This window comes from Crotalus tigris, unplaced genomic scaffold (genome assembly GCF_016545835.1).
Source record: "Crotalus tigris isolate CLP2741 ecotype Arizona unplaced genomic scaffold, ASM1654583v1 scf7180000024124.1850442, whole genome shotgun sequence".
In the NCBI taxonomy this organism is placed as follows: Eukaryota; Metazoa; Chordata; class Lepidosauria; order Squamata; family Viperidae; genus Crotalus; species Crotalus tigris.
In genome coordinates this window covers 1,145,631-1,160,370 of record NW_024100400.1, presented here as the reverse complement: position 1 = coordinate 1,160,370, position 14,740 = coordinate 1,145,631, and the positions used below count along the sequence as shown (strand labels likewise).

At 35.1% G+C, this 14,740-nt stretch overlaps 1 protein-coding gene across 27 annotated transcripts in view; it reads right to left on the bottom strand.

Annotated features, from left to right (window-relative positions):
* Positions 1 to 14,740, bottom strand: part of ADGRL3 (adhesion G protein-coupled receptor L3) — a 638,839-nt gene that overhangs the window by 362,523 nt on the left and 261,576 nt on the right. For all 27 annotated transcript variants that reach the window (XR_005554203.1, XM_039322771.1, XM_039322772.1 and 24 more), the window contains one exon: positions 6,663 to 6,876. Coding sequence is in view for 26 of the 27 variants with exons in the window: in XM_039322771.1 (XP_039178705.1) it covers positions 6,663 to 6,876 (214 nt within the window). In the remaining variant the exon portion in view is untranslated. The remainder of the gene's footprint in view (positions 1 to 6,662; positions 6,877 to 14,740) is intronic.

Sequence of the window (14,740 nt, the reverse complement as noted above, 5' to 3'; positions counted from 1 at the left end):
ACCTTCGATAATGTTAATAAAAGCTGGGTCCAGTTGCCTTGCTATTGGTGATATGATTTAAAACTTGATACATTAACTGCTAAATCTTGAATTTACTATTTTCTAGATTTTTTTAAATTGACAAAACTGTTAACTGGATTCTGTCTTAAGCACCACTGGTAATGGATGTATCTGTTCTGCTTGGATACAATCCCAGGATCTGAAATATCTCAACATCAAGGTGGGTGAATCTGCCCCATGATTGCAATAATTGTGATTTTATTTTTTGCCGTTTCTGATTTTGCTTATGTTGTACACTACTCGGAGCTGGTTGAAATGGAGTGACATAGGAATGTTGTTTATGAAACAAAGAAATAAATAAACATCTTCCATGTGTAGAGGATAATCCAAAGAAACTTTATAGAATTCTGAAAGAACTATATGTTATTTGTCACTGCAAATTTGTTTGGCTTCAATAAAGGGGAAGGAAAAGGATTTTGAAAAAATGTACAGTGGTACCTCAGTACTCAGTATTAATTGGTTCCAGGAGGCACGATGAGTACCAAAAACAATGAGTATCAAACATTTTTTTCCCATAAGAAATATGTAGTGAGTCACAAGGCAGCCAACACCAACAGGTTCTAGCTTGAGTACCAAACAAACGATGAGTACCAGGACAAAATTTTCATGTCAAAAAGCATTGAGTACCAAATTTGAAGAGTTTCAAAAGCAGCTGAGTACCAAGGTATCACTGTAATTAATTTATCTGGAGTTACAATACAGTATATATTATAGATTTCCTTTTCATTCTTTCTTCCCTTCTGCTATAATGTACTAACTCATTTTACGTATGCTATTTGTATCTTTTTTTATTTAATTGATGCAGTCTTTAAAGAGAAAATATAAAGAGTAGCCATCATTTAAATATATATCTGGCATAGGTGGAATACCACTGATTCTTTGTAACAAATATGGTGGCTATATAAATTTGATTAATAAATAATTCTGGATTTTATATTTTTGTATTGGTGTTTGTTGTTATTATTTGTATGTTGCCCAGAGCTGTGAGATGAAGGGCTATATAAATATGAATAGTAAATAAATAAATTTCAAGTCATAGGCATGAAGGTAGTTGGGTGATCTTCTGCTAGTCACCTTCTCTCAGTTATAGGAAGTAAGTAAGGACAAACCAGTTCCAAAAACATTGTAAAGAAAACTTCAAGGACTAGTGCAGACAATCACCAGAAGCTAACACTGACTCAAAAAGACAAATAAATAAATAAAAAGTAAACAACATGAATAAGGATTGACAACAATTAAACTAATTTAAAAGTAAGGGAATAAAAGAAGACTTAGCTGTCCACCTAAAAAATAATCAAATATAGTCCCAAGCTTTAATAATGACATTGAAAAAGAACTCCTTCATAATGAACTGCTGAACAGGATTTCGGATGACAACTACAATTGATGAGCAGGATGAGTGTATGGAAGGGATGCACTAAATTTTTGTGAAAAGAACATTTGATTTTTGAGGAGCGTGCTAAAGGCTTTCTCTCCAGAAGTTAAAAAAGAATTACAACCTGCAGGCTTGGGACTTTTCAACATGGTTAAAATCCTTCTAATGTTTCCCCCCCCCTTCTGGCATTTAGGCATATTAATGTTTTGATTGACTGTATGTCAAGAATGAAACTTTGGCAGCTATGTGCCTCTTCGTTTCAACTTGGCATTAGAGTAAGGGGGAGTATGCTGTTTTAGAATTGATTAGATGAAGAAACAAAACCTCTATGATTCCACTGAAGAACATGAGAGTGTGAAACCTTTCCAAGGACACTGCAGCAGGTGGGTAGAGGAAGCAGACGGTTCCGTAACAAAGTGAAATTGCTTACATGATCTATGTGAGAGTGCGGGGGTTGGTAAAGAAAAATTATTGTTTAATTCTATGAACTGGTGTCTGGGAATCTCAAAGTTAGTTTTGCTTCGACATTATCATGCTGTGTATTCAATAAACTGTAAGAGTTTCGGAAACAGAATGAATCTGGAGTTTTATTTGGATTTGCAAGCTGGATTTGACACTGAAAGGATGGTTTGATTGTAGTTTTTAAATGATTCTAAAATATCAACTGAAAATATTTGGATATTACCGTAAATGCCGGCATATAAGGTGACTTCCGCGAGCGCTGAAATCGGCGCCAAAGACGGGGGTCGTCTTATACGCCGGAAATACTGGTAGTTTCCGGCGTATAAGACGATGTTCTAGGAATGCGGCCCGGTTATAAAGACGGGGGTCGTCTTATACGCTGGGTCGCCTTGTACGCCGGCATTTACGGTATTTTTCAGTATTCTTACCAATTCTTATGAAGGTGGGGGATCTAAATGCTGCCCTAACCAATTAAAGGAAATGAAGGGATAAAAATGTAATAAATAAATAGATAAAAATAAATCACATAAGTTATCAGGCATATTTGGAAGCAAAGTGTTCATCAACACAGATTCACAGAATAAAATTACAGAGTCAGAAGGAACATTTGGTTAATGAATACAACTCCCTTCTTAGTACAAAAAATTAAATTTATGATTTCCTTTAGTATCTTCCCAGATATCAGCATCAGACCATCTATATACTACTGAAACTCTCGTATCTGTAACCTTTAACTGGGCAAAACAGTACATCATAGAGAAACAGAGTTTGAACAAAGATATCTCAAAATGGTGAATTTACAAAGAGCATCCAAAATCTGGGACCTATGACTTCTGAGGAATTGAAATTCAGCAAATTTGTGGTTGCTTCAATCCTGCCATGTTTTTATGCCACTGCCCAGAAGTTCAGTAGACCAGTCCTGCCCTAGTCGTCCAGGTTAGACTGGCCCCTCTTTCCACCACTGGAAATCAGACTGGTCTCGTCCTAGCCCTCCAGAGGCTCCAGAGATTATAGACCAGTCCCAACTTTGAATGTCAGAAGTCAGTCAAGCCAGCAGGAGTCAAAAGTTGTTCCTGCTCCCACTGCTTTTGCTCTTGGTCAGTCTGTTTTTCAGTTTAAGTAAGGGAATAGTTCTAAAACAATGACCCAGTGGGTCACAGGTTGTCTAATCTGGTCTACAGTTCCTTTTTTCCTTTTCTCCTTTGAAAGTGGGGATATTGGCTCTCCTCAATCACCTGATGCTTCTTCCATGTTTTCTCAAAGCAAAAACAAAAACATAAAGATTATCTATATTTTCTTCCTCAGTACCCCAGGATAAAATTAATCTCCTCAGGAGATTTGAACTTTTTTAAAGTCAGTAATAATTTCTGACTATGTTTGGTCAGAGATCTGGAATATTACTATTTCAGTCAAATGAATCCCATCTCTGCTTTCTAACTGAGCAGAAAAGAAATGTAATAGTTTTTCCCTTTCTCCCCTTCTCTTTTGTACATCATGTCTCTGTGAATTTGGCCTATATCCAATTTGTAAGGAAGAGACTAATGGAGTGGTGATTTTGCTCTTGAAAAGGATCTCCCACTAGGAGAGTTGTAAGAGGATCACCACCAACCTCTAATGCCCAGTATGGATTAAATAGCATTTCCCTTGATTTTTTAACACTATGCTATCACATTAGAAAATTGGAGTGAGGGAGAAATGCAGACAACAAAGACTGCAGAAGGCAGCTCAGCTGGATTTTTCCTCTCATAGGGCCATGGGTACCAACTGCTGTGCAAGAAGATGCCATAACATTCATTTGTTTTTAAGTAGTATTTATTGTATTCTGATCTATAATTGTTTGTACAAGTGGTCCCTGCCTGTAAGCTATTTGGGGAGGATTGTTGCAACCACAATAGCAGAAACAATAATGGAGAGTTGCTCACTGTCCACCCATGATACTTTTTCTGAGAGACATTTTTGTACATTATTTCCCTATTTTGTACACTTTTTACAAGGATTTTTCTTAATATATATCCTTGTGTGTATCTCATTATCAATGAAGGAGAATATTTATAGCTCAGGGTTGAAATAAGGGATCCTTGGTGCTCTCTGAGCTTGCTTGTTTTCTTGCAAACATTTCATTAGCCTAACTAGTAACATCATCAATGCTATCAGTGCTAGTTAGGTAATGAAACGTTTGCAAGAAAACAAGCAAGCTCAGAGAACACCAAGGACCCCTTATCTAATGAGATAAACACTCCTACTCTTAAAGCTCTGGAAAATCCTCTGGAAAAATAAGAATTTGCAAATATGTCCTTTCTGCTTCTTTTGAGTTAAAAGGCTTTCCACGAGACACCACATGATACACACATATACACCCCAGTAGCCTGAGCCAGCAAGGAGAGGCATGAGTCTAATGAACAAGTGACTGAGTTGTAAGAATCTTGTCCACTTCCTCAGGTCCTAGAAGTTCAAACTGTTGCCAAACAGCAGAGCAAGACTGAGACCCAGGCATTTCTGCAGGACTGGGAACAAATTTGAGTGATTTTATCCACAGATCCTCTGATGATTCCTCTGCACAGCCTTGGAATATCCAGGTCCCCCCAGCCCAGAAAGCTACTAAAAAACCAATTCATGGATGCAATAATGGTGGAGTACTACTGTGGCTTCACCACCTTACTGCCATAAGACAGACCCTAATAACAGCTCTCACACATTATCAGCCCAGCTGCGTAAACCAGACAGGAAATATGATTACATAAGTTAATTCTACATTATTGTAAAGCCATATGATACTTCCAGACAGCAAGAACAATTAATCAGTGGAATGGCTTGCCTATAGAAATTGTGGGTGCTCCATCACTGGAGGTTTTCAATAAAAAAAATGGGCATCTATTTGTCCAGGATGATATAAGGATTCCTGCCTTGGGTAGGGGACTGGACTATAAGACCTCCAAGGTCCCTTGCAGCCCTATAATTATAAGTGGCCCATATGCCTGCCTATCTAGCCTGCTAGCAACTCTTAATGGGCAATTTCAAAGTCCTGACTCAGCTTATCAGGGCCCTAACAACAAAATTACAGATTAGTATTCTTCCAAGAAGAAGACACTTAAAAAATATAGGAATGACAGTCTTTCAAATGACAAGAATACTAGGCATATAGTATTTCAATGTGTTGCTTGTATTTCTTGCACATAAACAGTCCAGGTTTGCTTTACTGGAATTTATTTTCCCATGAACATATTTTTATTAAAGTGAAAACCATATATAATGTATGTAAAGTTGAAAATCTTGCATGCCTCTAAAAGAGTAAATAAGCAGCAAATAAATAGTCTTATAGTTAAAGCATCACTAAACTTTTTAAATAATAGAGATGAGAGAGAGAAACTGCAAAGTTAGATAGTAGTTAATGTATGCCATCATTTCCGTTGCAAGTTCAAATATCAATTATTATTTTAAGATGAAAGCATGTCAGGCTACCTTTCAAACTAAAATGCATTTAGTTTTATATTTTCTGGATATAAATGCTTACTATAGCTAATGTTAATGAGGATTTAAAATGAAATGATAAAAAAAATGCGGTCGGATATTCAGAAAGCTTTTCAACAAAAATAGACATTAAGTATTTCAGAAAAAAATTGTGGATAATCTCTGGGAACATTGAGGTCATATGTGAAATTTAGGAACATTTTGTTGAATGATGCTGTTCTTTGTAAGACAGTCTGTCAGAATCATGACATACTTATATAAAGAAAAGGCCAACTCAAAGCTTACATAAATATATTTGTTCAAACAGAGATTATAACATTGCACAAATATACATTTAAAGGGAACCAAGATTAAGTCAGTAGTGTTAGACCAAGAACAGGATTATACATTAATCTTCAGCTGGTAGTAAATGTGAGTATCACACTCAGAAGTGATTGGCTTATTTGTTTGTTTGTTTTAAAGAAGGAACAATACCAGAGGGCAGAATAGTGAGGATGAGAATATCAGAAAAGGAATGATTAAATTTTGAAGTAAATTTTATGATTATGTGTGGTGTGCTGTCTAAACTAATGGACTATTAAAGAAGGAATCCTGGTTTAATTCTAGCTTCTGCCATGAACTCAGTAATTTAAAGCTCTGTCACTCAGTTTCAGGTCCCTCATCTACAACTCACCTTACATGGCTGGGCAAGGACTATGGAGAGAACATATACGAAGCATCTGTGACATCTACAAAGTCTAAATTGAAAGTGGAACTAATTCAAACAAGAAAAAAGGAAAAACAAAAACAAAGCATGGAGCTGTAAGGAAGGATCCCAATTTAAAAAATCCACTTCTAAATGTTTTCTAGTCACATCTGAAGTTAACATAATTAACATGTAATACATAATTCCATGACTAGTTTCTAATCCCAGGGAAATTTAGGACAAGATAAGACATGTGCTTTAGGTGGCAAGTCAACAGAAAAAAAGAAAAGAAAAGGCATCAGATAAAAGGAAATAAAACTATAAAGGGACCACAGATGAAACATGGTTAAATTAAGGTCATAACAACATGGGGTTCTTGTACAATAAATACTGAGTTTAAATTAAATTTAAGTTTAAGTTTAAATTATTTCTGAAATTCTGAATAAAGTTCTGTAATTGTAACTCACTGTTTTGTTCATTTTTACACTACCATGGCTGTGAAGCATGAAAACAGATTGCAAATACCTTAACACCCTCAAACAATAACAGACTTTCATAAATAGGAAGCAAGATTAAAACAAAACCCATCCAATAAGAATGTTCAACCCTTACCTTTGAGTCATAATCTTATAAGCATCTGGCAGATAACAGCGTATATTCTCCATCTGAGCAGGATCTGAGTCACAGATTTTATCATCTGTCCTGCCATAGTTGGCACTTTCAATCATGATAACATCTGTTCCTGGGCAACGTAGTTCTATTGGGTAGCTTTCACAAGAGAGTTCCCTCCGGACCACTGCCATAGGAACGGGAGCACGACTAAAAGCTGTGGAAAGAAGAGAGATGCTTAGTAGAAACCACAGCATCTAAAACAAAAATATTCCCCATAGTCTACAGGAGTGTCAAATCAAATGATTTGCAAAGTGACTTGGGTCATTCTCTGTAGTCTTTCAAACATATCTTCAAGCACGTGAAGAGTATCTTCCACTCACCCATGAATAACTGGAGAAACTTATTTATGCAGCAAGCAAGAATTTAGAAGCAAGTTGCTTCATGGTAGGACTGTGCAGTGTTCCGGGTACATAGGAGTGCAAATATAGCAAATGACACGATTCTACTAGGCACTGCCTCACAATCTCATGCACTCCAAAACATCTTTTCAGAATTAAATCCAAAGCACAGCATAGCCTTAACTCTAAAGATGGGTTTTCTTTATCAGAACTGAGCCCACAAACTTTTATTTTTTTAAATATTAATAAAAATGTTCTCCTCAGTCCACATCATTCATCCTCTTTTGATAGCTATTGTTTATTATTATTATAGTAGAAAGAAATTATTTTTCATATTAATCTTTGTGGTCAGCCCATGCCTATAGATATTGCAAACATAAGATTGAAGAAACCAATTCTATTCCCAGATGTTGACTTCTGGAAGAATGCAAGAAGCCCATCAACTGTAAACAGATTTGATTTTTGAAAAGTAGTTCATAGAGAAGAAAAATGTTTTTTAAAAAAGTTTTTTGCCTTTATTGCTGTCTCCATCACAAGATTCCATTTTTTCTGAAAGTTACAATTTTTGGAAAAGTGGTTTATTTTGCATCCAAAATGGACACTACAATACATGGTAGTTAATGTTCAGTTCATTTAGAACTCCTGATAGATCAAGCCAAATAGTCATCAGTCCAGCATTCGGTTTCCCAAATAGCTGGTCAGATGTTTATAAAAAACTCTTGAGGTCACTCTGCATTTCTGAACAGCTTACTTTATAAGATCTACCCATAATATAAAGTTAATTCAACATTGATGTTGAGCACATACTGTACTTTCTTCTATATCCATGGTGAGTTTTAATTTGTTCTTACTAATATGAATGGGCTAGGAGCGTAACAAAAATGAAATAAGATAAATCCCCTAAAGATTAGATCCCCTAATAAAGCCAGGGATAACCTAAGAATGTTCCCTCCAGAGCAAGGTTCTAAGAAACATGAAAATACTTGCAGAAGGGGGAAACTTGTAAGGAAAATGTCTATTTTTAGGATCAGTGGTGCTTAAAACAGTCAATTTGTTGCAGAGAATTGATATTGGACTTATAAGCTTCATGAAAATAGAACTCTTCATCTGTTTGGCACTTTCACTTCAGTGGCCCTTGTCTGATCAGGATGATGATCAACGATCCATATACAAACATATAAAACCATAGTAATTGGAGATACAATGTTTGATAGCGTGTTTCAAACACAATAATACAGAATGTGGTCCTATTACTGATAATACTAGCACTGGAACATGAAATCAGGACTTTTATTTAATCGAAGTTTGTTTTTTTACAATACTGTTACAGATAGGGAATTCCATATGTGCCTGTCAGGGCTCCTTTTAGACTAAGAGTAGGCAGTGACCTAAGCTGCCAAAACTTAGAGAGTGCTAACACCTCCCCCCCTTCAAACTCATTCTAAAAATGCAAGTGTTCAGATAAATGGGCACCATCAATCACTATGCTCTATGGAAATTGCAATACATGAGTACATGGACAATTGCTTTGATATCTTTTCAACTACAAGAGCAAACCTATGGGGTTGGCATGTCTATTCAGTAGGAGTGTTGATGGTAATGTATTATTGCATGTCCAAAGAAATCCTTCCTCAGCCCAGGGAATGTGAGAGATGTTTAATATTTGGCTGGCAACCAAGGTCCCCTTGACATCCAGCTTTGCTGTTCTGGGGCATGTTAATGACCTCTATAACATCTATCCGTTATGGGAGTACATGCCTGGTCTTTTCATAATTCAGAGTAAGAAGCATATAACATGCTTACTCAGACTTTATAGCACCCCTCTAGGTAAGAGACTAGTCCTCCACTAATACTAAGGCTGATAGGCCACTGGAGAATAATTAATCCTAATAGGCCATTGTAGAATAATTAATTAATAATTAATAATTAATGTTCCAGGCCTTCAGTTCTATTATATGCATCCCCAACTCAAGTCTAAGAATGCCAAGGGCTACATCTTTGGGGCGGCAAGAATGGCTCTTAAAAATTTGGTTTGTAGTACTTTCTTGGTATTCTTCATTGCATAGATTCCCATTTGAGTTATGAATAATATCAGAGCTAGTGTTTTGGCTTTATAAGTTTTAAGGGTGACAGGAACTAATTCTCTACCCTTGGAGAAAAAGAATTGCCCAATAATGGCATCTGATGTTTTTATTGGGAAGAGTCTCTACATTATTGTAAACTAAGATCAAATCAATTAATTTTTGTCCTCTGTCCCAAAATTGTATCCTTGGGTATCATGGTGTCCTAGGATTATTTCAATTCATCACAGAAGTGAATATGCTGCAGAAAACCAGCTTTAGAAAGAGCCTAGATCTTGAACAACACCATTACCTTCCAATGAACAGCAGAGATAAAATTGTGAATGGCTGCAGCCTTGCTTACAAGTGTGGCAACTGCCCAGAAACAAAACAAAGTAAAACAAAATCAAGTCACTAGAGACCAATATGGAAGGTATGAGGGTAAGTAGGGAGAAGGCTCAGTAATATATTTTGGGGTAAAAGAAGATTTTGTGATTCTCCAAGCTCATTAGGACTGCTAATTTGCTTGTAATAATGTAATAATAATATCTACAACATGGTAATGTAACTAAATTCCAAATCAGAGCTACAAACCCATACAACTATTCTCCATAACTTTGGACATTCTGGTAGGAAAACAGGCTAGAGAACTCCATCTTATCTAATGAAAAGATTTTTTTTTCCTGAGAAATCCCAAAAATGACATTGTTTATAAACAAGCAGGCTAGAAAATCTCACAGACAAATATTACCCGTTAGGTTTGTGCAGAATATAACAAAGAAAATATGTTTGTTCTGTTTGTGTATATTTGTATTGTTTCTTGTTTTTAAATATTTTAACTGTCCAGAATCACTGGGAGTATGGAGGAATATTTATTTATTTATCTTCTATTAAAATTGGAACAATCTAGTTAGAAAAATGTACAATCACTGAAAATATAAAGGACATTCTTAATCTTATCTGTGTGATTGTAGAATGAGATGAAATACTACTAGATGCCATATAGAGAAAAATCTGCATTTTTCGCTACCATTTCTTATTCAATGTGATGAAAAAGAATGTACTTTTAACATCTTTCAAAGGAGAAGAGACTTTTAGTGAAATTTTGATGACTGATGAACTGTGATGTTCTCAAAATAGCTTAATTACAAAGTAGCCAAGTGTGTAGGAATGTCTTCACTTTCATTGTGTATAATCATCTCTCCAGCCTCTGTTGCTTTCCAAACTTTAATGATGACCCAAAGGAAGATATGTTTTATTTATTTTTTTTTTCAGTTGTGGACGCAAGTCAAGGACAACCTTTGATGGGACTCTGTCTGGTTGGACTGCCAACAAAATCCCAGACTGTGGTTTTCAACTCCTCCTAATTTTGAGAAATGTTGAAATGGTTTTCCGTCGCGTTCTGTACTTTTCCATTATTCTCTATGTTTGATAGGAGCTATCATTGCGGTTTTAATATTTTTTTTAAAATTTTATTGAATAACAAAAAAAGAAAAAAAAAGATTAAAAACATTGAACATAGTAAATCAGATTTGACAAACATCACAGTTCATATTCACAATTAGTTACTAATAAAAAATCTATACAATAACATAACTCTTATCTCAATCTTAACTTATCTCATTACAATGACTTCCATATTTCCCCCCCACCATCTATAGAATTTGTTCCAAATTTGGTAAAAATCCGTTCCATCCTGATTTTTAAGTCTTTTAGTTAACCTATCTAATTCTGCACAGTGCATAATTTTATGAATTAAGATTTCCTCACTAGGTATAGCCGTAGCTTTCCAATTTTGAGCGAAAACAATTCTTGCCACTGTAACCACATAGTGAATAAATACATATCTTCTTTACTAACATTTTCTTCAAGAATTCCTAACAACAATGTCTCAGGCTTATACTGAATGTTTTGCATACTCATTTTCTGTTACCCATTCCCAAACCATACGCCAATATCCCTGTGCTTCCTTACATGACCACCAAACGTGAAAAAAGTGCCCCTTTCTATTTTGCATTTCCAACATAAAGATGAGTATCCTTTGTACATTTTGGCTAATCTTGTTGGAGGGAGAGGCCATCTGTAAATCATCTTATATTAATTTTCTTTATATGATGATGCCAATGTAATTTTAATATTTCGCATCCATACCTGCTGCCATTGATCCAAATTAATGTTGTGTCCTATATCTATCGCCCATGTCACCATTGTTTCTTTAACCTGTTCTTCAAATAGCCTGTACTCCAATAGGTGTTTATAAATATTCTTTATTTGTTTTTTTTCGGACCAAGCAGAATTTTATCTAGCCCCGTATCTTGTCCATAAATACCCCATTCCTGTTTATCTTTCAAATATCTTGCTTGGATCTGGAGGTAAGACCACCACTCTATCTCTATTCCTTGTTGTCTTAACTCTTGTTTAGATTTTAAAAGACCCTCTTCTGTCAAAATGTCTTTATACCTGATAACCTTAACTTTCCTGAGCAAATTGGGATATATAACTGCCTCCAATGGCGATAACCAAGTCGGTATCTTTGTATAATATTGAGATTTAACAGTATTCCAACTTCTAATTAACCCTTGCCGGACCTTGTGTTTTAAAAAATATTGATAATTTCTATTTTGCCCCTTCCACATATGAGCATGCCATCCCTGCTGAAGATCATAACCCTCTAACTGTATACATCTTTGATTCTCTAAGGTTATCCAATCACTAATCCAAGACAGGGCTGCCGCCAAGTAATATAATTCCCAATCAGGGAAGTCTAAACCACCCCTTTCCTTGGCATCTTGTAAAGCCTTTAATTTAATTCTAGCCTTCTTACCAGACCATACAAATTCTAAAGTTATTTTATTTAACTCCTTGAAAAATTTCTTATCCAAGTAAATCGGAATATTCTGAAACAAAAATATCAATTTGGGTAGGATATTCATTTTTACAGCAGTGATTCTCCCAAGTAATGAGAGGTGTAAATTTTTCCAACGTTCTAGATCAACTTTAATTTTTTGCATTAATTTAACATAATTATCTTCTTTGATTGATGAACAACGTGCAGAAATGACTATCCCTAAATATTTAAATTTAGAAACTACTTGTATTCCTAATTTAACCTCGAGGGATCCTTTTTGTATATCATTCATATTTTAGTAATAATCTTTGTTTTATTTTTGTTTATTTTAAAACCTGCATAATCTCCATAAACTTCTAAAATTTCAAATAATTTCTGCCCAGATTGTTCTGGGTCTTCCAAAATAAAAGTTAGGTCATCTGCATAAGCCTGAAGTTTATATATTTCATTCTTAATCTTAAATCCTCTAATCTGTCCTTCTTGCCTTACCGCTCTAGTAAGAATTTCTAGAGTATAGATAAACAATAGTGGCGAGAGAGGGCATCCCTGTCTAATACCTTTCTGTATATTAAATCTATCAGTGGCCACTCTGTTTATTATAATCTGCGCATATTGTTTAGAATATATTGCTGTTATAACATTTAGAAAATTTCCTCCGACTTCCATTAATTTTAATTGTTGTATCATAAATTGCCAATTAACATTATCAAAAGCCTTCTGAGCATCCAAAAACAGAACTGCCACTTGCCGATCATTATGTGACTCGTAAAATTCTAAGACATCTAAGATTGTTCTCATATTCTGTTTAATCTGTCTATTTGGTAAGAAGCTGTTTTGATCCGTGTGTATAAAATCTATTAAATATTTTTTAAATCTCCCCGCCATTATTGAAGCGAAAATTTTGTAATCTGAATTCAATAAAGATATGGGTCTATAATTTTGTATCCATATTTTTTCTGCATCTGCTTTGGGAACCAGTGTTATATTTGCCTCTAACCAGGACTTAGGTATTTTAGCTTCGGTAAGTACAGCATTAAAGACCTCTAGTAGATATGTTTTATTAATTTACTAAAAAAATTATGGCTGGCCATATTATATAAAATAACCTGAACTAGCTAACAAATATTAACTATACCAAAATACACAAGTTTAAAAAACCTCTTAGATATCACTAAATATTATGACCCTCTCCTCTCAGAAACACAAATATTAGGTTCACCTACAGCCAGTTCTTAATAGCCTTCTGGAAGGCCATAAAAGAGGAGGCTCATCCAAATCTTGGGGGAAGGTGTTTCATAAGAAACATCCACTGCATTTTTTTCAAATTGGAAGTCTAGATAGCCAGAAAACTTCAACATGATGGAGAACAGTAAAATAAACCAAGAACCCCAGCAATAACCTATTATTCCACCTTGAAAAATAGAAAGGGGAAGGGAAATAAATTTTCCCATTTGAACTTTAAAAATGAAATGAACAAAGAACAGAACATTTAGCCCAGATTTACTGATATTACAATCAAGCATCTGGCAAACAAGTTATTTTTTCTTAGTTAAATTAGAACTGAAATGTTGGAAATGTTCAGCCTCTTTTTGCAGCATTATTGACTTAGCATCAAGAGGATAACAATATATTTACGAGTTGGAAACACGGGCAAATTAATTTTGATTCTGTTTCAGTTCTAGAGCTAACTCTATTTGGCAAAGCCTACAATGTTCTATGACGAGCATGGTGGTGAGCTTCTGAAGCTATGCCATTAGAGATCCTGAGATAACTATTTCCTCATGGAGCTGTAACATAATGGCTTTCAAGTAACTGTATTCATCCTGCCTTTCCAAACCATGTGATATATCTCACTCTCCTCTTCATTCTCCTCCCTGTGTTAAGAGATCTTCAGCGGTTGTCAGAAAAAAGTGGCAAAATGAAGCATTACATCAAAATCAGTACTTTGGCTTGATTCCACAGCTCTGTTTGTCAGCCAGCTGTTCTGGCAATCTGGATTATGCTTTGGGGCATCCAATGGCCATCTGTGTTTTGTGACAACTATTCAGGGGTGGGTATTTAAAATGGAAGTTTTATCAATGTTTGTTCCAGTTTTACATCTTTGGCTTAAACATCAGCTGTTAGTAATTTTAGATGTATAAAATCAACACTGCTTTTATATACTCAAACAGATTCAAAATCAATGACACAACTATCTAACAAGGCAGGCATAAGGAAGCACAAATTAAAGAACTGTTAATGTAAATTCATAAAGAAAATCCAAACAGGAAAACTCTTCACTGCTTATTTGCTTTCTTGTGCTTCTGAAAGCAAGCTTTGTACTGAATGCATAAAACATAATTATGCAATTATGCAAGTTTAATAAAAGTATCGTCATGAATTATACTAAAATTACAATTGCAGGGATAGTAATAGCAGTAGCTAAGACCCCCCCACACAACTACTCCAGGTGGGCATGTGGTCTTGGTTGTGCAAATAAATAGATAAATAAATCTGTCTGTAATACCCTTTGTGCATTCTATTATATCACATTCAACTTTGGAAATGAAATTTTATTGAAAAGGAATGTAATATACAGTATAATGTGTGACTGGAGTTGGAGAAACATAAAGAAACCTATGATCTGGTAATTCAGTTCTGTGGACCAAGACCATTTTTAAAGATTCCATACTAAATGAACCAAAGCATTATTATTATGCATTCCATCACCTGGAGAGAGTCTCCACCATTAAGTCATAACTGATTCTGAGATCTGTCTAAGACAGGGGGGTC